Source organism: Monodon monoceros, unplaced genomic scaffold, assembly GCF_005190385.1.
Source record: "Monodon monoceros isolate NGI ecotype Baffin Bay Population unplaced genomic scaffold, NGI_Narwhal_1 Super_Scaffold_3, whole genome shotgun sequence".
Classification (NCBI taxonomy): domain Eukaryota; kingdom Metazoa; phylum Chordata; class Mammalia; order Artiodactyla; family Monodontidae; genus Monodon; species Monodon monoceros.
In genome coordinates, this window is record NW_021703780.1 from 82,220,411 (window position 1) to 82,247,943 (window position 27,533).

General features: G+C 37.7%; 1 protein-coding gene across 7 annotated transcripts in view; it reads left to right on the forward strand.

Annotated features, from left to right (window-relative positions):
- The window catches only part of MITF (melanocyte inducing transcription factor), a 223,759-nt gene that overhangs the window by 127,819 nt on the left and 68,407 nt on the right, over positions 1 to 27,533 (forward strand). For 6 of the 7 annotated variants that reach the window (XM_029244479.1, XM_029244480.1, XM_029244484.1 and 3 more), the window contains exon 2: positions 7,979 to 8,228. In XM_029244479.1, coding sequence (XP_029100312.1) covers positions 7,979 to 8,228 — 250 coding nt within the window. The remainder of the gene's footprint in view (positions 1 to 7,978; positions 8,229 to 27,533) is intronic. The other variant, XM_029244482.1, reaches the window with a different exon arrangement.

A 27,533-nucleotide genomic window follows, 5' to 3' on the forward strand; every position in this document is an offset into this window, starting at 1 on the left:
AAAGATCGTTCCAATTACTTTCACACTCATGTCTGAATTCTGTCATTAGATTGTCATAGTTTTGGATAAAAAGTTCTTTCTTTTAAAATACTCTTAAGTGGGATATCTTGTCATGCCATATCAATTACTTACACCTCATAGGCGAATTTTTCAGAGCCTTTTAAAGCACGGCGTCTAGATATGAATGAGATTCCATAGTCGGACAGTGTAAACAAGAATTCTAGAACATGGTCTAGTGAAAGGCAGCTTGATAGGAGAGACAAGAAGTGTGAGTGTGGGACCCTCAGCTTCATCTTCTTTATAGCTTTTTGATAGTAGGCTGACGGAAATAATTTCTTCAAGGGGAATTGAGAGTTAGGAGCATGGAAACCCGTGGTGGCATCTGTGGGAAATGGAGGCCTTAAAATGGCCTTAAAACGGCCTTAAAATGAGGAAATGGCACCTTCATATCCTTGTTGGAAAATACCTTTTAGTAAGAGACTCTCCTTGGTTGGAGTGTATAGAAGTGAGAAACTCTCTTTGGGAGGGGTGAAAATAATCAACTTAAAAAAAATGAGGAACGTTGCCTAGAAGAACATTGGTCTAATATTACAGAGGTCTCAAACATTTTTAGTCGTCCCTCGTTAAAGTAAGGTTTTTTTTCAAGCAGACTCTCTCAACGTGTTTTATTTTACTTATAAATTTTATAAATGTGCCACTATACTAATACTATATTATAATATACAACATGTACAAAAATAGAAATGATGGATAAATTTTATATAAATTTTAATCTTTTCTTCCTGCACTCCAGGGTATCATTTTTTTGTACCCTCTTTTGAAGAATATTGATATATTGGGAATCTCATTATGTTTCTCTTAGATTTTGATGTAATCAATTATTGAAATTACTCTTACTGGCATCTGTCAAAGGTCCAGCTTAGAGAATTCTAATCCTGAGTAGATACGGAGAGACTCCGATGTTTTCAAACTAATTGGGGTACAGGTGTTGAAAAGTAACAGTTTTAGATTTTTAACTTGCATATGATTGCTGGTTGTTGCTTTTTATAATACTTTCCTCCTTTTGCACCCTGGAGAGTAAAGAGCTCCAGAGGACAGGTGTTCTGTCCACTCTGGACACTATGCTACCCTCACGTCTAGCAGAACCCGGCCCTTGGACATGCTTTGCCAAAGCATTCAAATATTTGTTGAAGGAAAGAAGAGGAGGAAGACAAGGTACACTCTGCAAGTCTTTTTATTTCCTCCATGCCAGAAACCTGTAGTATTTATTGTCTGAGCTGGTAATGTTACCAGAAAAAGCTGGATGTTTGGCATGTTTTCATGTTTTTTTCTTGACCACTAAAACCAAGGTTGGGGATGCCTGAAGTCCACAAGATCTCAATTTTTGAAGCCAGACTGTGAAATCTGGTACTTTCATGTTTACATGAGTTATACTCTCAGTTATTTTAAGTGAGATATATATTTATCATATATATCATATATACCATATATCAGACATACCATATATTTCATATATATATCATGTAGACAAGTAACAATGTATTTTCTTGTTGGTACTTGCTTCCACCATTCACGATGAAGAAGCCATCTTTACGCTTACAAAGCAATGACTTTGGAAGGAATGGAAAGGTTAAGATAATGGAAGTGCTGATCATTCTAAAATGTTAGATACCCAGACTGCCATTTAAAAAGATATGTCCATTTACTGACTCTTATTTCGGTGATTTATGCGCTTGGACTTACTTTCTAAAGACTCTTAAAAATTTCTTTTTGCTGACAGAACAACATTTTTGTAGATTCAACCTGTGGATTTTTTCCTTATGATAGAGTAGTTGTGTTGTAACCATGACGATCCATTGGCAGTATCTGCACAAATGTTTTTGTCTGTTTGATTTTATAGCGTGTTTGGCAGGAGTAAAGTAGTCCTTCCCATTTCATTCCGTTCAACATGTTGGGTTCAGTATCAGAAGGACTCTTCAGAGCTCTTGTGAGGGTTACTGGAGGTGGGGAATGGAATGTGCATTTCCTCAGACATGGAAGAAAGTGTTCTGGTCTAAGAATCAAAGATGTGGGTTCATGTCCCAGCTCTTCGACTAAACAAATGGGTAATCTTAGGTATTCTAGTTTCTAAGCATGGCATCCGAATCAGGAGCAGAGTTTTTGTAGACACATTGATTCCTAGGCCTTAGCTAACCTGAAGTCAGAATTTCTAGGGATAGAGCCTGGGCATTTTGACTTTAGACAGCAGGTATTGTGGCAGCCAGCCTTTTGCATTTGGAAACCCTGGTAGCTTAACGTGTTCTCGGTATAGCTTTCTTACCTGTGCATGAGGTTAATTATCATGCCTTCCTGCATCTCCACTGTGTATGTGAACATTAGCTATTGTGCTTTCCTGGACATAATTACATTGTATCCAGTACAGGCAAACGCTAGGCTTTGAGCTCTATCACCTGAATGATTATAACGAAGATTAGTTTTTCCTGGAGAAAAATGCTAGGATTTTTACTTTATATCTGGTGAGAGAACTGCAGGGTAAATTATCTTCCCTCCACTCCAGCGAAACTTTGTCAGATTCTCTGAATTAAATATGGATCGCCTAAACCTTAAAAGGCAGATCTGCTATGGTCCAAACTTGCATATAGGCTTATGGAAATTCACCTCCTTGCATCAAAAAAGAAGTAGCATGTTCATGGTTTCATATTATTTTACTACTAATTTTTGAGCTCTGTTCCAGTTTATGTGACCTATGTTCTGGTTATCGTGCTAAGCTTTTTACATCTATTACAAATTTTAATCCTCCTAACAATGCTGAGAGGCAGATATATTAAGCAGTCTATAAATAAGGGAAAACCGAAGCTCAAAGAGATTGACTGACTTGGCCATGGCCACAGGTTAGTTAAGTGTCAGGGCTGTACTCTGCCTGAGGAATTGAAGAGAGGAAATGTAGGGGAAAGTGTATCAGCTCCTTCCTCCTGAAAGGTAAGTTTCAACTGACAGCCAGATTCATGTCTTGGATGACGATGATATGGAGACCAAAGACTGATTCCTAAAGTCTGGTGAGGGGGTTTTGGCATCACTGTTAAAGGTGAGGGATGGTCAGGCAGGTGTTGTTTGGATGGCAAGGTATTGGATTTCATGGAATTTCTGATACATTTAAGTGGTTGATCAAGGCAGTGGAATTAACTCTGAATTTAGGAACATACCAGATAATTCAGAGCACATGTCCACCTACCTCTGTCATCACAGAGAAGAGGCTGACTTTGAAGGTTAAAAATGTAAATTCAGCCATCGAGGTAGGAACTTGAGTCACATTTATGGCTATTTATGTAAGTGTCCATTTTCTAGCCGCTGTGTTGAGCACTTTAACTTAGCTCACTCAATCACTGCTGTACATTTAGGGGGTGGGTTTTGGAGAGGCTCAGAGAGGTTGAGTGGCTCGTTAAAGATCAGATTGCTCAGCAGTGACTGAGCTAGAGCTTGCGTCCAGTTGATGGCCGTCCTCCTTGAGTCACCATTGAGCAATTCCCACTTGTCAGGGAGGTTGCATGTCTGGCTTCAGTGATTCGGTAAGTGCCAGTAAAGGCATTTGTCTCCCCTTCATTTGGCTTTCAAAGGGTGATTTCTCGTGGTGAGATGTACACCTTCCCATGTGGAACTAGATAAGAGCCAGATAATCTACATAATTGACTTAATTTTAAGGCATCGTAGAAAAATTATGTGACCCTGGCTTTAAACTCTATGAGATTAGAAACCAGGTGTTCCCAGCACCTGGCACAGAGGAAACACTCAATAACTATTTGTTGAATAAATGACCTTTACATAACCTGATTAAAAGGAATCAGACTGATGGAATTAGGATTATCTAATGCAGATTGGGCCCTGGATGAGTTCAGTTAGCTTTTAAAATTAAATGCATTGGGACACCTCTTCTTGCTTATTATTAGTAGTTTAAGCATCAGGTCCTCATTTTAAAAATAAGCTTTTGGCCACCTGTAATATTGTCACATAAACCTCGACTTTGAGTTTAAATCATTATGCTCATTTGACCTGGTAACATTTTGAAGTGTAGGTATCTTCATTTTTGTCAGCAAGGTGATAATTGCCCATTCAGTTATTTCTAAGAGAAAGCAGTGTTTAAAAGATCGAGAGTAAGGCTGAGACTCTGAGAGTCATCTTTAACATGGAAATATCCCGCAGGGAGTGTGTGTAGTGAAGTGACTACTTTTTCCTTTTTCTGAGAAGATTTATTAAAATGTCAATTAGCTGAGCCCTGCTAGCTTTTCTTTTGTGGAATTTTAATTTACTTATGGGGTCTACCATATAAATATGTATTTTTTTTCCTGTTAGGCTATTTCAGTAAATGCTTTAAATGATACTGTAGTTGACTTTAAAGTCTGCAGCCTCAGTGTGGTTGATAACTAGTAACTTTAACTTAAGATGTCGCAAGAATGCTTTACTGTTAATTGAAAGGATTTTCCCCCCTGTATCACGGCCAATGGCTCGTCTTGAGCAGCTAATTAGTGCGATTTTTCCACAGCTGCATTTGCTACGGCACAAAGGTTTGCTCCTGATTTTATCAAAAGGATCAGTCTCTCTGGGAATGTTTTAACCTGACAGGCTTTGAATAGTAAGACCATCTATTTATTTATTTATTTTTAAATAGCCTTCTTTTCTGGGCTTAGGAAAGTACATTTGAGCTCTGAACACATACTCAAAAGTGGGAAAATGCATTTTCTTTTGATGGCCTTTTAGCAGAACCTTAAGGGTGGATTATTTTTGAGGAATGGCTAGGTATTTTTACGGTGTGGATGAATGTATGCTATAAAAATAATACAGAGTATTTACATTGTTCAGTCTTTGTACATCTGTAGGAAACTCTAAAGGAAAGAGGGATTAAGTCTTCTGGGATTCTGAAGACTTCCAAGAGAACAAGTGTGCTGGATATAAGGCAGTACTTTCCCATCCTATTGTCAAAATACTGTCTGTGATGGATCCAGTGTCTTCTAGCCAAACGGTGGCTTTGATCACTTAAGTTATTTCTTCATGCTTGTAAATTAGTTCATGTTCCTCGTGTTCTTCAATTAGTGGCATATATTCTGCCATTGAAAAAATACTATGGCTTTATTATGGCTTGCAGGGGAAAAAGTAAAGAGAAAGAAATTTACCTATAATTCCACTCCCACGGTGGCAACTATGATCATCTTGCTAGTCATGTGTGTATTTGTGTACATACACACTCTCTCCTTATTTTAAATTAGAATGTAAATCCACTTTTGATCCTACTTTTTAATTTACTCTTAGGACATGCATTTCTCACTTTGTAGTTGTGGGATTAAAAAAAGGTATATTATCAAATCTATGTATCATAATTTACTGTTTTTTAAACCTATTTTATTCTTAAATCTTTTGAATGGTTTTATTTGTTTCCTCAACTTTACCGAGGTATAACTAACAAAATTATTTAAGGTGTATAATGCGATGATTTTTTACATGTATGCTTTGTGAAACACATTTATCACCTCACATGGTTACTATTTATTTTCTTTTTTGTGGTGAGAACACCTAAGATCTGCTCTTTTAGTAAATTTCAAGTGTACAATACAGTATTATTAATTACAGTCACCGTGCTGTGCACTAGATCCCCAGAACTTACTCATCGTATAACTAAAAGTTTGTATTCTTTGACCCACATCTCCCCTCATAATTTACATAATCATGTTCATATTAAGGGACAAATTTAGGTGGTTCACAATATTGTGCAGTTTGTCAACAGCTTTGTAATGTTAGGTTTTCCACATTTTGAATTTTTTTCTTAGGAAAATTATCCATCAATGAAATTTCTGAATCAAATTGATAATACTGTTATTTTCTTTTTTTTGATTAAGTGATTTACTTTTGGCTGCCTTGGGTCTTTGTTGCTGCACGCAGGCTTTCTCTAGTTGTGGCGAGCGGGGGCTACTCATGGTTGTGCTGAGTGGGCTTCTCATTGTGGTGGCTTCTCTTGCTGTGGAGCACGGGCTCTAGGCGTGTGGGCTTCAGTAGTTGTGGCACGTGGGCTCAGTAGCTGTGGCTCGTGGGCTCTAGAGTGCAGGCTCAGTAGTTGTGGCTCACCAGCTTAGTTGCTCTGTGGCATGTGGGATCTTCCCCGGACCAGGGCTTGAACCTGTGTCCCCTGCGTTGGCAGGCAGATTCTTAACCACTGCGCCACCAGAGAAGCCCAATACTGTTGTTTTCTTAAAGGTTTGTGATAATGTATACTGGCAATGGCTGAGGGTAGCATTATCTTTGCACTTATTCTTGTAGTGAACATTTTTTTAAGTTGAATCCTACCTTGAATACTTTCCTGCAGCTGGGTTTTCTAAGTTTATTATATTGTGTAGTTTTTATTCACAACCATAAGTATATCTCTACACCATTTTTAGTGGCTATATATAGTATTATATTATATTAACTTATCACAGTTTATTGAACCAGTTTTCTGTGCTGAGTAATGAGTTAACTGCTAGTATAAGTTTTATTATGTAATTTTCTGGAACTATGTGAGGGTGAAATGCAAACATTTCTTCATCCTTTAGCATGTTTTTTTACCTGTAGAGTTTGAAGGTTCCTATCTTTAAGGAGTTTATAAGGCTGGTCTGTGATTTAATGGCTTTATTTTGCCTTTGTTAGAAGATAAGGACAATATCGGGGTTTATACTCAAGGAAGGAAGCTTAAAGGTGCAAAATACTTCTTTTGGAGAGTAATTTTGGAGTGAATATTTTGGCAAATGTTGCTCTTTTTCTGTTTCCAGTGCTAATTAAGATTTTATATTCTTTGCCCTAAATAGGGATGTTTTTAAAAAAGAAAATGATATTACTGGAAACAATTAAAATTTCTAGATAATAATAATTGCAACAGCAAACATTTATTAAGGCAGTACTACATAGCACTCATTAAGGGATCTGTGTGCCTTATTTCATTCATTATTTTATTTAATCCTCACAAAATCCCTAAGAGGTAGGGCTTTAGCGTATAAATGATGCAAAAGACATTTAAAAAACATCTCCCATTTCAATAAATGGGTAATTAAAAAAATTATTGTTATTCCTCTTTTTTGGATATGGTAACTAAGGGAGAGAGGTTTAATTATTTGCTGATGTCATAGAGCTGGCAAGATAAGCAATAGAAAACCATATTTAGGAAAATCAGGAAGTCCTTTCTTTTTGACTTACAACAAGGGTTTAAGCTTTTTAAATAATTTTGGGTAGTATAAGTACCAATGCCATTAGAGGTAGGCCTCATGGGGAACTCACAAAGTGTGTGTAGGATAGGGCTTGCCAAGGTGAATCAGAAGAAAAGACAGTATAAAGAAAACCAGGGAAAGAAGAATTGGGTTGTCAAACTAGCTTGTCTTCTGCCCTCTTTCCTGAAGACTGGGGTCGAGTTCAGTGTTAACATTCTGGTCCAAATGCTTCTTTCATTAATAATTCTTACTTCCCTGTATCATAGAAGAATTTCCCCATGACAAAGTACACCTTTTCTTTAAACTATTCCGTGTTAGTAAACATTTCAGATATCTTCAAGGAACTTAGATAGCACGTAGGAGTAGTTATTTGGTTAGATCTGGCTATAAAAAAGGAAATCAAACAATTTATTTTTAAATGTGGAAATCTGGGTGCCATTAAGACGCCTCTCTTCTTGGCACTTCATATGGTGGCACTGTATTTGGTGGTGATGAGTAGTATGCAGTATAAAATGTCAAAAAAGTAAGCGTATGATAAAAATGCCTAGATGCAATCAAGCTGACTTATTTTAATTCAACTACTAATGGCTTAAATCCTGTCAGCTCTTGATTTTCAATTAGGTGGAATACTACTCTGCGATCTGATTATACTTGCCCAGGCTCATTTCATAGTTTGGTGCAATTTAGGATACCCCAAAATGCAAATGAAGTGTTTCGTTAGGGAACTAAATTTGTGTTTTTTGGTTTTCCCACAGCAGTTCCGAGGATCATCCTGGGGCCTCCAAGCCTCCAATAAGCTCCTCCAGTATGACATCACGCATCTTGCTACGCCAGCAACTCATGCGTGAGCAGATGCAGGAACAGGAACGCAGGGAGCAGCAGCAGAAGCTGCAGGCGGCCCAGTTCATGCAACAGAGAGTGCCCGTGAGTCAGACACCAGCCATAAACGTCAGTGTGCCCACCACCCTCCCCTCTGCCACCCAGGTGCCAATGGAAGTCCTTAAGGTACGTGAGTGTCACTCTTGTTGGTTGGGCCAAGCCTTCTTCTTCTTCAACATTTTCCATTTTCTAGGTGTCTTATTTATCTCATCGTGTATTTGGTTATATTGACCCATGTGAATCATATTCATAAATGTCAACTGCATTGATTTCTACATGGCTTTGCATTTCCAAAGAAGGATGCCAAATAACTGTAAATTTAATAGTAACCCTCACTAAATGGGGGAAGAGTGTTGATGTTTCATGAGAAATTACAAGGAGGAATAGAGGTTTGTTATGTTATCTTCCCATCTTTCTTGGGGAAAGTTTCAAAATGTACAAGTTATCTGAAATGAGCTTCTTCTAATAGCTTTTATATATTTTTTCCCTAAATATGTTCCATGGCCATTCTTTAGTTTTCTTCTTTCTTGAGTAAATAATCTCGGCTGTAGAATCTGATTCTTTTAGAAAGTCTCTTCAGATATAAAACAGTAGAAGCGCTTTCTACGCTTTAATAACCAGACTGCATAATCCTTTAACTGAAGTGAGTTGTCTGTTTTGGGTCCCTTTGATTTCTTGCTAGAGTAGAAACTGCAGGAGCTTGTTAGCATCATTCTATTGGGGACATATAGCTTCCTAATTACCACGGGAAATTGTAAGGAGTCTAAGAATAGAATTCCGTCTCACACATGGGTCCTCCACATCACATTGGGAGTTACTGCTTGTTTAAAGATACATTCCAGGATGTTAAAAAAAAAAAAAAGAAATTAGGTTAGATTGAATTTTTCATTATCATTTCAACAGAGTGCTATTTAAAAAATTAAAATTTGAGAAAAAAAGCAAATTGAGCAATCTTACTAATGAAGAAAAATGTGTCTTAAGTCAAATTGGCAGTACATATTTTTTATTATTTAAATTTAGAAAGATATAGCACATTATTTAGATGTTTATGTTAACGTCAAATGTTTGTTTTAAAACGAGTATTGAAAAATAAAATAATAAAAAGAGAAAAAAAAAGATAAGCATTCCAACTCTTAAATGTGACTGATGCAGGTAAAGTTAAAAGAAAAGTAAGGGGACTTCCTTATTTTTTAATATTTTTAACCCCGTCACCTAATTATTTCATTCGGAAGTGTCCCAAGTATTACTGTTCATTAAACAATGTGAACTTCACCGGCCGGTGATTGATTGTTGGGCATCGTATTCATTTCTGTGCTCAGAAAAAGGACATCTCCCACTATTTAAAGTTTACTATGAAAGCAAATAGAGAGGATGCTGTGTTTTCATTGGGAAGCAATCTGTGATTCTTACCAGGAAGTAGGAAAGGGATTCTTTAAAAACAAATTTTAAGTCAGTTGTTTTCTTATTTGCAGAGACTCTTAAAACGTAGTGATGAAGTACTGAAACTCTTGCATAGAGAAACCAATTAAAATTCTGTTAGGGTGGAAAAGATCCAAATGGTTTAGCATAAAATTTTACTCTAATGTGATTGAAGTTCTGGGTGTTGCCACAATTAATAGGTATTTTATGCATACCCTCTCCCCCCTCCCCGCCCAAGTAAAGGCAAGGTTTTCTCTTGGAAATAGATTTTACATTAAATCTTTCTGTTCTGCTTGGGTGAAAATTGACAGTCACTAGGTTTTTACAGATCTAAGATTTCTTTAAGTTGTCTGGTGTTCACAAGAATCATAATTGTTTTGCCTATACCTTAGATTATTTAAAGTTGTATGAATTAAGTAATAATAAAATAAAATGTGGAGAAATATGTCTGTTTTACTTACTATAATAGTCTGTTTTTTTAACCTGAAGGACAAATTTTGGAAGAGATGACACGGACTTGTGTTAATAGTGGTTTATGTCTAATTCAACGGTAATTCTTGATATTATATTAAAATATATTAGCTGAAATCTATATTCCTATTAAGGCAGTTATATCCAGTGGAAGAGAAATTACCCAAATACGTTGAAAAATCATTTCCATATCACTTTTAAAAGGGACATCGTTTTAAAAAGTTTTTATTACTTAGAATATGTAATCGTGAAATGATTAAAATTTAAATCTATACTAATTGGTTTGAATAATATACCCGTGTTTCCTTATATGTTACTATGTCCTGGTAACACTGGCCTTAGCTGCAACCCTCAATTTAGTTATGCCAGAAATATGTCCTAAGTTAAAGCATGAATAAATTGTTAGAACTGGGAGACCTAATCTAAATAAAAATGAACAAGTGGTAAATTTATATTTCATACTGAATTAGTTTAATCTCTATTTAACTTGTGCATTTTTATACTTCATTTATATAAAGTAGTGAAGTGTGTCATATAAATGAAAAGAAAGAAGTGTAGGCATAGCAATGCGGAGAGGTTTGGTAGCTATTTAGACAGATTTTAGTATCCTTAGGTAGGTGGAAGATCAAATAAAAATATATGATTTCGTATAAGATGGCATTCTAAGAGATTCAAATTACAATTTAAAGGAGAGTATCATAAATGATTACTTCAAATACTTCAAATACTTAGTACTTTATGAAAATACTTCGCATATTTTCAAAAGTTTTATGTACAAAAATATTATGAATTATTTATTAGGGAAAGGTAAGTGAGAGAGATGATTTTTTCTTTTTTATAGTTCTTAAATCGTAAGCATATTATTATGAAGTAAATGGTTAATAGAAAAACAGCTAATTTGCTTAATCTTGGTCCATTTTTCTATGAATATACATTTTCAAGGCGTAACACTGAGCGTACTAATTTATACATGATGATACAGATTATTTTGAATAAATATCCTTTCTAATAGTATAGTCTGAGTAAATTCATCATTTAATTTTTAAAGATTTAAATTGCTGAAATAGAACATACCTGCTTCTCAGTGGAGGTAGCTGTGTACAGTCAGACATGCTAGCGTGTGCTGGAGAGTCCTGGGCAAATCTCTCCTCCCACTGGTTTGCAAGAACTTGATAGAAAATCACACACACAAACTCATGTTACCAACATTTTGCTGCCAGTGGGTTGAATGACTGATTTTGAAAAGCTAAATTAGTGTTTTCTGGTTAATTCCTTTTCTTTTGTAGAGTTATGCTTAAAATATGAAGCTTTATAAAACATGTTTTAAATTGTTGACAGCTTCTAGTAAATTTAGGACTAATCTTTGGAATTCATAGGGATTGGAAATTCACATTACTTATTCCTCACATGGTCGTCGTTCAGCCTATAAATTCATGAAACTTTGCAGGATTAGCCTCTGGTTTCTACACTGATTTAATTAATTTGTGGCTTTATTCATACTATTGATTTTTATGTTAGGCGACATGGAATGATTAATCGTATTGCTATGTATTTACATATTGGAGATATCCTTTAGGTTTCTTAATAACAGCCCTATTCAATTGGGTATTGTAATTTAAGGATGCTTCTTTGTCGTTAATGAACCAGTTCCTGGAGTGCATAATGCATTTTCCACAGTAGTGAACAGACTCTGTATGTCAAACTGCAAATGAACAAAGTATGTCATTAAGAACCATTAATGGAAGTGGTTTCTTCCACAGGTGGGTTTTTGACTTGCAAGCCTGAGGTTTGAAATTTGATCTATAGCTTCTTTCGGACAAAAGCAGAGGAACCAGGGAAAGGCCTTGTGGACATATGTGAGGTCTCGTGGCTGAAGAAGCACCACATAGTAACCACTGCATTTTTGTCCGCACAGCCATCAAGCATGCATTTTCACGGTCTCATCTCTCCAGCTCTGATTGATTATAGAAACACCTGCTTGCTGTAATCTTGGACTGGCAGGTTCATCAGAATTCCTCCCCCTGCATGGACTCTGAGAGTGTATACCTTGAAAACCTTAGTGTATAGTTTGAAAACATTTCTTTGTTTAGAAATATATAGGAAATTGCAAAGGATTTCCCTCTCTACATCCCTTCCTTCCTTTCTTCGCCTTGGAATTTAAAAATTTAAAGGCAAGGTGTTTTCTCTGGAGTAAATTGTATATTGAATTTTTCTTTCTCCTGAGGAGAAAGGTTAAATGAATTTAAAAGAAAAAATTATGTATTTTTGGTAATTTTAGGATATTTTCTTTTAAGTAGTTTGAAGGAATTTATTTTTAAATTTTTCCTTTTTTCCAAATCATCTCAGGTAATCCAAGGAATCAGGCAGATTAGTGCAGAGTGAGAAAGGATGCTTGCTGTTCATCAGATACCGAAACACATTTTGCCAGGGCCCTCTATATTGTAAACTGAATTTACGTTGGCATTTATTTGGTGGTTGTCTCATGGTGTGGCATCCCATTTAGATGGTGATTCTAACAAGTCAGGATGGTTGGATGTCCTGTTTTCTTGTCACCATGTCCGACAACCAACATTCCATGAGATTTCACTGATGAGGGAAAGGGTGGGTGATTGAATTGCTGGCCTTTCTCTGTAATTTATGAAATCTACCTGATGTTGAATTGTCAAGGTGTAGGTTATGCTTTAGGTATAATACAGAAATAGGAAGAAGGTGCGTGAAGCTACAGGTGAGTTGGTAGGTTACAAATTAGAAGAAGGGATGGCTCCCACACCCCATTATGCATTTGATTTTCTTCCTGGTTTAGGCAGGAATACAGAACCTTGATAGCATCACATTGGCCAAAAGAAGCAAGAACAGATGCAGCATGTCTCAGATTGGCTTGCCTTGGTCCCCTTAGTTAGGGAACCTTGCTGGAGGTGCTGACCTTATAAGAAAGGACATCTGAGTATTCTTCTAATCCCATAGTCCATGGGCCATCATATATTTTTGTTACCAGTCAGTGTGACTTACACAAACATTCAGTGAGCTTTGATTTCAGAATTATTTATAAACTTCGGTGTCCTTTTGTTTTTGAATCAAACACGGTGTTTACAAGACCATATCTTCTCTTGGGGACAAAGGGATTCAGTTTCCACGTTCCACAAACATCTTTTCGTCTTCCTAGAGACCTTGTTTCCCTATAGGGTCTTTGAATCTCTCGGTCGTATTACTTTGATGTGTTCAGTGTCACATATAAGGTAATTTTCTTTCCCTTTAAAACTTATTTTTATTGGAACTCCACTCAATACTCTGTAATGACCTATACGGGAAAAGAATCTAAAAAAGAGTGGATATATGTATAACTGATTCACTTTGCTGTACACCTGAAACTAACACATTGTAAATCATCTATACTCCAGTTAAAAAAATAAAAATTATAGACAATACTTGTTAACTTGGGACCGATTTAAGCAGTGTGGAAGGAGAATCCAGCAGGACACTCTTCCTCCCTTCCTCTGCCTCTTCCCTTTCTCGAGCTCCTAGGAGGGAAGCTGTTGTTAACAGTTTAGGGTGCAGCCTTCCTGACTTCTGCTGCTTTTCAGCTTACAGTTCCCTTTTGTGGGAGCGAGGTCTGAAGAAATGTATTAGGCAGTTTAGATCAGATGGACGTAAACCCTATCTTTCTTGGTTCACCTTTTCAAATGCCATGAAGGAAGTAGTTTCTTCTCTTTCTGGGTTGTCTGTACTTCTGAAAATATTGCTTTAAACTCCCTGCTCCTTAGGCAGAATGGGAACTTCTTACCCTGTGTATTGGAAACACTTAGATCATTCTGGTGATACAAGTGTGTGCCCGTTTGCCTGGGCAGCAACCGGTAGCCCATTTGCTTCCCGTGCAAATGGGAATGCATACCTCCATGGGTAAGGGGTTAGTCATCTCAGGGCTGTCACAAGAAAGTACTCTGTAGAGTTGGCTTACATTGGTGAAATCTAACTCTAACTTAACCCGGGCTAAGTAGGGCACGCATCTCAGTAAATGTGCATTGATTAATTTCAGACGTCTTTTTCTTTCTGCACTGCTTTTAGTAACTAGGGACTAGTAATGAAATGCTGGCTGAAGAAAGTCATCTTTGCTTAGATTTTTAGGCCTGGTCCACTTGAGAGAGCAGCCCTATGGGGAGCAACTATCTAAAACAAAATAGTCAACCTTGACATAGCTAAGCCTATGAATTAATTCCACTTTCCTGGAAACATTGAAATATCAGCTGTAATTCCATGTTCACTTGTTAATATTAGCACACAAACTGGAAATGATTTCTCCCACTATGAGCACATGGCCATTTTTATGTGGCCAAGGGGTACCATAGAATCGAGGTGGTGTGATCTCCTCAGGTAGTGGATCGGGTCTGCTGTGCTCAGTGGACACCTGAGCCTTGCAGGTTTAGGAGGGTCACATTCTCTTTAGGGATGAGGATCTTTATTATCTTCTCAAAGAGCTACTTTGCCATCACTGAAGTCACCTTGTGGGTTTACATGAAGAGCAGCTGCTCATCTCCTCCTTTTCTGTTGTTAAAAGAAGCCATACTGATAGGCGCAGTCTCTTCTCATTTACACAGTTCTCATAATCCTATAACTGGAGGTCAGGGTAGCATGTTAAGGAGAGTACTAAGGTCTGGGGCCTAGGAGTGAGGACTGAAAATTGGAGTGAGCCTCTGTTTTTATCTGGCTTTGAATGGTAATTTCTTTCCAGTGTGATGAAAAGAACATCACATTGAAGAATGCATGTGACCTATAGCACATGCATTCTTAACAGGGGTTATTGTCCCCCAGGGGTACAAAAATTGGCTCTTGAAGGCCAAAAAAAAAATCTAAGGTGTTATAATGCTTTGTGATCCTCTAAAGGGCCATAGTGCAAAAGCAGATATACAGTATATGTACCTGTTACAATTTCCAGTGGTTGGGGATGAGGGGAGAGGTAGTTAGGGGGAAAAAAAAAAGGTCTAAAGAGGCTGCTTAGGGGAGGTGATGATGGAAAAAAAAAAAGACTTGAGAAACATTCCTGTTTCTATGCTGAATCTTTCTTAACTCCTCTCTTTGTGTTGTGTTTAGAGAATACTTAGGCTCTTATAGATGTGCCACCTGCCTTCCAGCTAGTCTGTATCTCCTGGAGAACTGTTAGAATAGTAGTCATGGTTGGCATGTCCAGCACTGGGCAGTTATTACTAATGTCCCCATTTCACAGATGTGGGAACTGAGGCGAAGGGGTCAAGTAGCTCATTAGAAGTCGATGAAGCAAGTGGTACAGTCAGGATTTGAACTCACTCAGTTGGACTCCGTGGCCCCAGTTTTGTAACCATTGGTGGTAGTTCCTCTCCTACAGTGAATGACCTGAGAAACTTTAGGAGGCAGAAGTAGCAGTGTTTAGTTTCTCAACCGACATGGTAACCTGGGACCTGTAGCAAATGTTTATTACAGATCTTCAGACCATAGCTTAAAATTTTTATAGGAATTACTGGTATAACTGTGGTACTACCTAAAGCAACTTTGAGGAGGACAGGTGATGACTGCACAGACATTAATTACTGGCTGTGTTAGGTTGTAAGCTGAACCCTTCATATCTTTCGTCTTATGTATCCCTCTAGAAGCCCTGTGAGATAAGTATGATAAGCCTGATCTTCCGCAGGAGGAAACTGATGCATAGAGAGAGATAAGTCACTGAAGTCACACAGTTAGATCCCTCAGCCTACTTTATTTACTTATAACCACATACCCTGCTTCCTCTACATAGCTCAAGGATAGCCTCTAAACATTTCTTAAAAAATCACCAGTAACAGACTATGGTAGAGCAAAGTGGGAGGTTGAAGAGAAACTACAGAGGAGTCTCACAGGCTTAATGGAAGGATACTTGATCTTAAGCATTTGAAATTAGTAAGGGGCCATCCATATTGAATAATTAAAGTGTATCCCTGAGTCTCCACGATATGCCAGATGGAAAACCTGGGCGCGTTCTTGCTGTATAAAAAGACCGCCTAGCCACATTGACCACTATGGTAATTTATGGTTTAGTTATAGTCATCATTATTGGTCAAAAAGCACTACAGTGAAAGTTTCTGTAACAACATCCAAAAATCATAACTCAAGATGACTTATGTTCTAGAAATCCTATTGGCCTAGGCTATTACAATTCATATGCTTTATAGTTCTGTACATTTCAATAATACATTTGTATTGTTGTAAATGATTTTTAAAATACTCAATTTGGTAGACTTAGCACATATTTTTTAATATGAATTTTCTCCTGAGATTATGGTTGCATTAGAGTTTTTCTTCCCCTGCAGTATGTATTATAACTTTTGCTGTATTTTAGCAGTTAAAGCTGGGACTTTAGTTCTGGTTCTTTTTCTGTTTGCTTCTAAGTTAATAATGTCAGCTGTCATAAATCTTATATTACTGTATGAAAAGGTCATGAATCTTCTTCACAATGTTACCTACATAATCCCAACAATTAAAAGAAGAACTTAGATTTGAAAGACCACCTTCTGTAGGTATGCTCTTGAACAATAGAGATTGTGGACATGCGTAAGCAAAATCTAATTTTAACATTGCCCTACTAAAATAAGTGGGTGGGATCTGTGTTTAAAAATATGTAAAGTAGTACAGTGGCTTTGCACAAGGTTAGAGCTGCAATCAGTACTAGTATATTGGCTCCTGCCCTGAATATGTCTCTTGTTATTGACTTCTTTGAGCATCAGTCTAAACTTTAAGGAAAATTTAGCTCCCAACAATACAGTAGTCTTTCAGACCTCGTTTATAAAGTTAGATGTTTTTGCCTATTAATTTATAGCTTTGCAAAAATGAGATGAATCAAAATTGGAGCAGATAAAATAGGAGGTTATTAAAGTAGATAATGGTCCTAGAAAAAGAACTGTTGTAATCACTGTTTTAAAAACTAGAGAATATTCTAGAAAAGGACCTAGATGAAGCTATACCAAACTGTTCTTACTCATTACCTCTGGAATGGGTTTGGAGATTGGAGATGGTGGTGGTCAAAGACTTTATTTTATTTTTTTAACCAGGAGAGCATATGCATACATTTTTCATATAATTAAATGGGCATCTCTTAATGCATTTTATTAGGAGTCTTAGCAAAGTTTTCTTCACCTGTAACTCTTTTGAGCAGCCGAACTCTTCCGTCAGGTGAGTTTACTAGATGTGTGCACATTATGTAAGTCTAATGGTCTTCCTTAAAGGAAAGATAGCAAGGTGTAAGGGTCCTGAAAATAAAAAATGAATAAAAGGCTTTGAATCACTAAGTTATGAATAACTTTTTTTTTTGAATTTTATTATTTTTTTTATACAGTAGGTTCTTATGTGAATAACTTTTAAAAGTTGTTGAGTGGCCCAACGTGAAAAGCAAAATTCAGATTTCTACTACCTTACCACCAGGCATAGCTTTGCTGTAATCTCCCCTGTTGGCCCTGAGTTTCGTATAATTAAAATTTAGGAGCTAGAAATTTTGTTGAGACTTAATTAGAAGTGACAAACCAGAGACATTCCTGCTGGTTAGGAAAGGCTTAAGAAATTCTTATTGGCTAAATTACAAATATGTAACATTTTTTCAGAACACTGCATGGTAGTTCAGACTGCCTAAAGGTGACAAGATTAGCTCTGTTTTTCTAGTGAAGTAGTAAAAATTAGATTAATAAGTACCAGGCAAAGAACCTTTTCTTTTTTTCAAAAGGAATCTTACCTTGAGTACTTCTGGCTGTGGAAATCGGTGCCTTAATTAGCCACATGTTCTTTTTACCTCCTGGGAAATAAGTACGGGATAAAATTGGGGATCAAGACGTAGACGCACATTGACTTAGCACACGCCGCTAAGTAATTCATCAAGGAATGTTGGTAATTAGTCCTGCCTCTTTCAACTCTTGGCTTATTTCATAAAACCGGTTGATTTAAAATAATTCCTGCTGATTTATTACCAACACGTTTCAAGACTGAGACTTGGCTCTTAAACAAAAGCAATATTGTGCAGTGATGGAAACACGCCCTCTTGTTTTTGTGTTTTTACAAATTCTGAAGGGCATCTATAGTCCCCTATTAACTTTGTTGCATTTTCTTTTACCCCATTCAGCATTTTCTTGGGCTTTCTTTTGTCTCTTGGTGAAGAAAAAGGGGGAGCAAATTAGAAAAAAAAAAATTCCAAGCTCTTGGAGGTTTTGGATGTGAGGTGCTTGTCAAAGTGTATTGACTCAGTGTGATTTGATGGAATTTAATTTGAATCCTTCGTCTGGTAAGACAGGCTGTCGTGATGGCCTTTGGTCCTCCTGCATTAAGTGTTTGGTGATATTAATGACAGCCAGGTTAATCTTAAAAGATTGAATTTATGAGAAGTACAGAACCTTATGACTTCAGCCTTGTAGCCTTGGTATCCAAACACTGCACTAAATTATTCTTTGGATGCCAAATTCCCCTTAATGCCAACTGATGTGCTTCATTATGCTTTGAGATGCAACCATAATCAGCATCCTTGTTGAAAAACCTGGAATTAGATTAGATGACTCAGAATTGGAGCGTATCAGCAGATAGTCTCCAATACTTAACTGGGTGACCTTAGGCACATTGCCTGTTCTTTCTGGTTCTCAGTGTCCTCATCTGTGAAATGGAGGTAATAGTGTCTGGCCTGGAGAATTTTTGTGAGGGTTAAATGAGATAGTTCATGTAAAGCAGCACTATCCAATAGAAATAGAATGTGAGCCACATATCTAAATTTAAATTTTCTAGTCAGTCACATTAAAAACAGTAAAAAGAAACAGGCGAAATCAATTTTAACAATGTATTTTATTTAATTCAGTATATCCAAAATGTCATTTCAATATGTAATCAATGCAAGAATTACCAAGTTTTTGCATTCTCTGTTTTTTCCCTATTAAGTCTTTCATACTAAGTCTTCAGACTCAGGTATGTATTTTACACCTATAGGAACATCTCCATTTAGATTCTAAATTTTCGTTGAATTACTCAATCTGAGTTTAGATATTTTGAGATTTACAGTTGAAAAGGTAGATTCATATCTACCTATCAGATTGTTTCAAACACATTTAAAAGATTTCCAATAACTAAGTTGAGTATAAGTCTTTAAATTCAAGTTTAAATGAAGTAAGAAGGTCATTTCCTCAGTCACACTGGCCACATTTCCAGGGCTCAGTAGCACATGTAGCCTGTGGCCTCTATATTACCACAGATCAAAAGCATTTAGCACAATGCTGGGTTGATGGAAAGTGCTCAGTAAAGGATTCTGCTTTGTTGTTGTTAATAATGAAAAATATGAATATTAATCATGAAAAATATAAATAAATATAGTAATTATGTTAATAATGAAAAATATAAATAAATATAGTAATTATTATTATCAAATCCAAATTCCCATCTTCATTTGCTGCCATTACACCTACCCAACACAACTGCTTTCCTACTGCCTTCCTCCCCACCAAAGAAGACCCCAAAGTTTTTAGTCATTATTTTCTTTGTCACAACCCTTTGGAGCCCAGGTTAGTTGACATATCTTATGTATGGTTAATATTTCCTGTCAAAACACCCTTTCCCAGGAGAGCACAGCCGAGTCACCCTTGGTAATGTGGCATTTGGACCCACCTCTGCCAACAGACTTCCATTCAGGCCTGAGCAGTGACAGCTCTTAACTCGTTAGTCACACATCTTACTCATACTCTCAATCCAGTTGCTTCTCAGACCTACACATATCACACTTAAATAGCACCTGTGCAGCGTGTTAAAGATGACTAAAGCCTCAGGAACATATAAGCATCTCATCAATGTTCGTGGTGCAGAAAAGACATTGAAGGTAAAGGAGATCAGTTAATCCTAGTTCTTCTTTAAATGTGTATTCAGTAGTAGCTGAACGAACATGTTGGACATTGAAACCTACTTTTTTAAAGGAGTTTTATATATAATTTTTATTTGTGCTAATGCTGCTAAGGCAATTTCTTCCCTCAGTTAACTTGCAGTACATTTTTAGGAATTTTCAGCACAGCTGATAATTTACCAGGCACCCAAGTTTTCTGTTTTATACTAGTTTTTGACCATTTATTAAACCAGAAATAGTACACCTAAAATGACATTTATATTTTATTAGATACCTTGTCATTCTTAATGCATACAATGAGTTGATTATACTAGAATCAGTAAACTATGTTTGAAAGATTTAATGTGTTCTTCATATAAACACTAAGAGCCTATAGAGTTGCATTTTTGTTCAGTTCCAACAAGCGAGAAAACCAAGGGAGTAAAAATATTAAGCATGCCATAAGTTCCAGAAAGAAAAATCTTTCTATTGTTAGATTTTATGATTTCCTGAGTTTGGAGTGACATATTTTCTCGATGTTTATTACTTATTTTATTATCATCTTAAAATAATATAAGTTAATAAATATGCACACCGTTGTAAACTTGATTTCAATTTTCCCAGTAGCTTTCCAAATTTATATTAAAATCATATACCTAAAGAATTTTTTCAACTCATTAATTGGCATAACATTGATAGAATTCATAATACAACGTTAAGAGTGTGAGACATTGTGCGCATTTATACTGACACTTAGGACCACTGACATAGACAGGGGAGGAAAGACAGAACATTCTGGAAGCACATTTAATTGTGATGTAAAATCCTCATTCGGCTTGACCTGAAGCTTAGGTGTGTATAACTTAACTCCAAAAGGTGTTTCTGGGAAAGTGTTCTGTAGCTCAGTGGTTCTCAAAATGTGGTCTGGGGCCTGCAGCCCCTGCATTACCTGGGAGCTCTTTACAAATGCAAATTCCCTGGGTTCACCTCAAACCTACTGAGCCAGAAACCCTGGGGTTGGAGCCCATTAATTTGCTCTAGCCAGCCCTCTGGAAGACTCTAATGCAGGCTCATGTTTGAGAATCAGTGTTGTAGAAACCTGGAAGTTAATTTGTAAGAAACGTTAAGTAAAATTGGGAAATGCTAGTGCAAATAAGGTCAACCTCTTAAACCTAAAGTAAACATATACAGGGTTATGGAAATCTCCAACAGTGGTACAATTGGTAGGCACTTTGTTTGAGGAGAGAGGCGATGCGGAAGGCAAGCAAAGGAAATGTTGCTTTCAGGTAAAATTGATCAGTGGAAGTTGCAAAATATCCAGTAGCTCTTTAGAGTCTTTTGGTGCCTCCTGTTATAGGCAGATGCTTATGCAAAGTTGATAGAAATAGATTAATCCTGCCAAATCTTGGGGAGATGAGTTGGGGATAAAACAATAATAAGAGACTAAACTTATACAGTAGTTCCCACTTTAAGTCACAGAAACCACTGTGCCTTTGTAGGAACTCTGAGGGATCAATGAATCCCTTTGTCCGCCAACTTTTATAAATTAAATATCCACCTTGCTTACATATATATCTCTTTTTCAAATAAATGTTGATGCTGTTGCAACGAACAAAGTACAAATTAATACCAAGGCCGTATATTTCATTTTATTCCTTATCTTTACACATTTTCTTAATCAACAAAAACTAAAAGCACAAATCCTAATCAAACAGGGCCTGGAAATATTTGACTTATAAAGAAGGTTAAGAGCTACCTCTTTTTAGGAAACTTTTTCTTAAACTATCAAGTGTTATTTCAATTCTACTTCTAGAATCTATTTTCCTCTTTTTTAAATTGGATTTAGTTAATGGTAATACAGAATGCCCTTTTCAGAGTCCCAGGGACCCTAACATCTATCATTTTGCAAGCAGCAGACCCTTGATGGTCAGTCTCTGACATCAGAAGTCTTAAATGAAGTGGCCATAGTCTTGGCTTGGCCTTTTACACTGGAGCATTGACATCAACAGAAAGTGTTTTTCTTTCTTTTTCTTTTTCAGTATTAGTTTTCTGCTGGAAGGCAGTATATCCAGTGCATGAGGCCAGCTTGCCCCCGGGTTGGAATAAAACAAATGTTCATTTTTGGAAGCTCTACGGCAAGACCAACTCTTTTTGATGCTGGAGTCCTTAATTTGCACACCCAGCATGCGGACCCAAGTACACCCTTAGAAGAGGCATGGCTCACATAGGAGCCATGAAGTGCCCTTTTCTTCCACCAGAAGACATGGATTATCTTCTTACCTCCCTCCTAGTAAGAGAAGAAAATCAGAAATAACTCAAAAGATGCCTCTTGTGAGCTTCTGCACTGATCATGAACCTTGTTTCCTAGACCTACTTTGCTTTTCTGTTAGGGTTTCCACTTTTCAATTAAAATTCATTCAAAAAACTCTTGCCCCTAGGTGTCTGATTATGTGTCACACCTGCCCTCTGGTTGCAGCATACACGTTTAAGGGCATAAGCTCTAGAGTAAGATGCGCAGTGCCCAAATCCTTTCTGAACCTCAGTGCCCTTGTCTGCATGACAAGGATAATGAAAGTCCCTAGCTCAAAGGGTTACTATGAGAAATAAGTGACATGATGCTTGCAAAGCACTTAGCACTGTATCTAGCCCAATACTTATCAGTGTTGATCACTGCCATCAGCATTTCAACCAGAGTCACACACCAAGTCCATGATGATTGAACCACACAATGGGTTCTTGAGAAATGATCAAAACGTTAATGTTTTGGCAAAAGGTGAGGGAATTTGATTCTACATCCAATCCAGAATTAATTTCTCTAGATGTGTATGGAAAATGTAAAGATTCATTTAACCAATAACTACTAAGTTACATTTCAGCAGCAAGGAATTTTTATTCTTAAAAATCACCTGACTCTGCAGTTTCCCTTAACAGTGACTTTTTTTTTTTTGGAGCTGCGGAGTGTGATGCTTGGCCACAGTTTTTAACTTCTCCCCAAATTATACCCATTACTTAAAATTCTCAGAATTTGTTTTGATGATGTACAGCCAAATTAGGCAACAATTAAATCCCTACCTATAGAAAACTCTGAGGAAAATGGTAAAAATTGGGGCTAATTTTCAAGAAACATTAATAGGTGTCAGAGGCTGTCAGAATACTCTGATTCTGAAGTTAAACCTTACCTTAGAGGTTGGGAAGTCAATAATTTTGGATCTGGAACTCTGGTTAAAAACAAGTGACCATATACAATTTTATTAGCTGTTCACTTTTGTAAGCATTATTATTTTTAGGCAATTAGAGATTCAAAGTGCATTTAATCACAGCCTCTCATCTCCGAGCCCCAGGGCCCACTTTGTAGAGCCAGTCAAGTGATGGGGATCGTGATCTATGTTCAGAAAGTTTTCATCACTAACCAAATGGCATAATTATTTTTTTTTTTATTATTATTTTTTTTGCGGTACACGGGCCTCTCAGTGCTGTGGCCTCTCCCGTTGCAGAGCACAGGCTCCGGATGCGCAGGCTCAGCGGCCATGGCTCACGGGCCCAGCCGCTCTGCGGCATGTGGGATCCTCCTGGACCGGGGCACGAACCCGCGTCCCCTGCATCGGCAGGCGGACTCTCAACCACTGTGCTACCAGGGAAGCCCCTATATAATTATTTTTATATAGTCTGCAAGTGCTTTGACTCATATGCTCTGGGATTACCTGACTTCTTCTTTACGTGATCTGCCCTTTTTTTTTTTTTTTCTAGTGTAAGATCCTACTGCCCAACTCCTATTGCTTGTAAATTATATGAAATTTTGATCTTTTTTTAGTTTTTACATTTCAGAAACGTGTCACCTTGAGTATTCTGTACTCACTAGTAACTACTTGCTGATCTCATTTTTTCTATTAAACCATTTATCTTATTTCCATGATACGTACTATCTTGAGATAAGACAAAAGGCCATTCCCTTCAACCTATCACTACTTCAACATCCCTTCAACGTTCACTACTTAACAGTTGATACTACAGCCCTGAAATCAAGCGTCCATGCATTGTATCCATGCCCAGGCATGGACCCGTAGTATGACCTTGGAGAAGTTGCCTTTCTGGGCCCCCATTTCCCTATCTGACTAGCTGGTCTCAGAGTTCCCGCCTAACTGACATTTAGTAAACCGTCTCTACTTTTTCCTTGAGAGGTGACCACCTACAGATTACTAAAATTTCATCCATGATAAGATAAAGAGGACAAAGGACTTTAGAAGCCCTTGATAGAAATGTTAGGATTGTTTTCAATATTAGATACACAGAACAGTTGTCATGATAAGGAGCATCCAGCATATATATTGCTTAGACTTCCACGGTAGTTTAAGTTTCTCCTTGAGGGTGGCAAAAGGTGGTTTGGAAAAGCTTTTTTATTGTTATTTAGTTGTTTTATTATTTTGTCTTTGTGTGTTTTGGTGATAATAATAATACTGGCTATCACTTATTGCATCTCTGAGACTTTACTGAAGACCTTTTAAGCAGAGACTGAGCACAGACTTACTAGGAATAGATGTTGAGGAAGCTGACCAAACTGCCATGCGTTTTTTATACAGACATCTTAAAATCCACATTAAATATTTAATTCTCAGGTTTACTGAATCTCTAAGGGGAAAATTTATTTCTGACATAATTTGTGGTCATAGAATGTTGTATAGCTTTCAGTTCTTTTCCTTATTAAGAAGAAAAGGGGTTGAGGCTAAGGTTGTTTATGATTGATGAGTGAGTGTGAAGGCAGGAGCACATGACTCACTTCTATATATTTTTTGTTAATTTTCCTTTAGTTTACATACTAATACTCATTTTAATGCGAGAGAGAGAGAACCGACATGTTTTCTCTCAAAGGCTTTCCTTTTTCTTCAATTTTTCCTTTTTTCCCACCTTGGAGTACACCTTTGTAGATGTTAATCTCCCTCCCTGTCTCCTTCCCTGCTTTGCTTCCTGCTTTCCTCCCTCCCTTCCTCCTTCCCTCCTTCGTTTGTTTCCTTCCTCCCTTCCTTCCTTTCTTTCCTTCCTTCCTTCTTCTTTCCTTCTCTCTTTCCTTAAACGCACAAATATGGAATTACACGGCTTGCCTTTGAATCCCAGCTCTGTCATTAGGTAATCTTGGGCAGGTAATTTAGTCTCTAGTCTAAACCTTAGTTTCCTCATCTATAAAATGGATATAGTATCAGTACATCTTATTCTGGTGTAGTGTGTTTCTTTAATGTGAACACTTTCAATCGTAATGGCAAATAAAGAACTCACGCTGTAACGTGGAATTCCTTTTGTTCCCTTTTTTTTTTTTTTTTTTTTTTTGTTTTACGGGCCTCTCACTGTTGTGGCCTCTCCCGTTGCGGAGCACAGGCTCCGGACGCGCAGGCTCAGCGGCCATGGCTCACGGGCCCAGCCGCTCCACGGCACGTGGGATCTTCCCGGACCGGGGCACGAACCCGTGTCCTCTGCATCGGCAGGCGGACTCTCAACCACTGCGCCACCAGGGAAGCCCCTCTTTTGTTCCTTTTCCACAGCATGTAAATGTTTGAGGCAGTGAAGGGCAAGATTTATGATATTTAAAGAGAAATCCTTAGCCATAGATGAAGACTTTACAATAAGCCAAATATCTACAAAGTATCCACCCCTCCTGCAGGTTTAATGGCATCTAGGCTTCAAGAACTGCTTGCCTTTCCATGGTGCTCTGCTTCTGCAGAAGATTTGAGTGCAGAGGAAGAGCTGTAGAGACGTTTCTCTCTGAATTAACACAATGCACTCACAATGAAGGCTATATCCAGGATCAGATTTTAACTTTTAAAGAAATGATCTACATTAGAAGCACTTACCATACAAGATCTACCTTTTGAAGGGTGGAAGCAGGAGACTCAGGGTTGAAAACTGTGAAGCTGGCTGCAAATGCCAGTAGAAATGTAACCAGCTGGTGTTGAATTAGAATATACTGATAGTTGTTATTCACGCTCTGGTTACAAAGATCCAGAGGTCTAGAGGGGTTGCCCCTAACCTTCTCTTTTCCTATATGCCTTGTTATACATAGTGTGTGATTCTGCAGAACGGGACATTTTCTCAGGACAGTATAAATGGAGTTAGAGCAGAAACACCTGAATCCACTTCAGAGTTGTGATAATCTAATGAATTAATGTATGTGAAGTACACAGCACAGCCACTGAGGTGGTTGCCTTTGCGTGGAGTCTTGAAGGACAAGTAGGAAAGCACTGCACAAATATTAGCTAGTGCCCTTAAAGCCTTCGAGCGCTGCAGTGTTTCCTTCTCCAACGATGAAGGCGGTTGGGCTGCCTTGCGGGGTGGTGCTGTGGGCACATAGAGGGACTGTAGTTCTGCCTCAGTAGGTGAGGAAAGTATCCCTGGAGTGGTTCCTGTTGAGTGGAACCGTGAAGAACAAGTAAGGTCATTCCGGAAGGACTAGGAGAAGGGAGCGTGGCGTGAGGAGAGGAAGGAACCCACAGTGCACGTTCTAGATTCTGGTGTGAAGCAGTGAAATGCAAGATAGTAGAAGGTGAGACCGAGGGAGTGTTGGGAGGTGACGCTGGTCGTGTGAGCAGCAGCCAGGTGATAAACGGCCTGTACGTGACCCTGAGGAGCTTGGATCCAATGTAGCGGGTGTTGGGTAGCTGCTGATGACATGTGTCGTTGTTTCCATGTGTTTGTTCATTTATTTTCATTTTAGAGGAGGACAGGAATGGTCAGGTGGATATCTCTGGGAGCTGGTGGAGGTGGGAGATCTGTCAGTTTTAGAGGAATATGATTGGAGGCAGGGAGGGTGTCAAACTAATTGGGGGAATCAATTTTGAAAGAATTGACTCTAGAAGTCTTAGGAGACATAAGAAAGCATTAGTTAAAAAAATTAAAGGGTAAAGTGAATGGAAACTTACTAGATAAAAAGGAGAAGGAATAAAGCATAATACTCTATCCATTTTACGTAGAAGAAAATTGAACATAGAGATTAAGAAATCAGTCTACACCTGGCGTTGGCAAACAATGTCCACAGGCCAATGTTCTGCCCACTGCCTATTTTGTAAAATTTTATTAGAATACGTCCATGGTCACTCATTTTCATATGGTCCGTGGCTGCTTTTACACTATGATGGAGGGTCGAGTAGTGCAACAGAGAATTCATGGCCCACTAAGCTGAAAATACTTAACTCTCTGGGTCTTTCTAGAAGAAGTTTGCTGACTACTAGTCTCTGTACATGGTTAGTAAGTGGTAGACCTAGGCTTCAAATCTTCCAGAGTGGGGATTGTATCTCTTTTGTTCACCTCTGATGGTGAGCATTCTACATTGTATCCAATATGTAGTAAGCCCTCATAAAAAAAAAAAAGAACAAGTCTTATTGAATGAATAAATGAACGAACAAACTAGCAAAGTCAAATCTACTTGATTTATAGCTCGTGCTATTCACCATTATTCTGTACTAATTCTTATAAAGATATTAAGCGGGAGTTAATATAAAAAACATATATTTTATTGAGTGCCAGCAATGTCCAGGCATTGTTCTTGGTGTGAGGATTTTTATGGGCCCTTGTCAATCTCACTGCTAACAGAGGAGGCAAGTGCTAATCAGATCATCCCAGAAATGATGTATAGCTGCGGTGTTGACAGGTATCATCAGATAAGATAAGGGCACAGTGCTATGGGAGCTGGGAGGATTTGATATAGTCAGAGAAGGCTT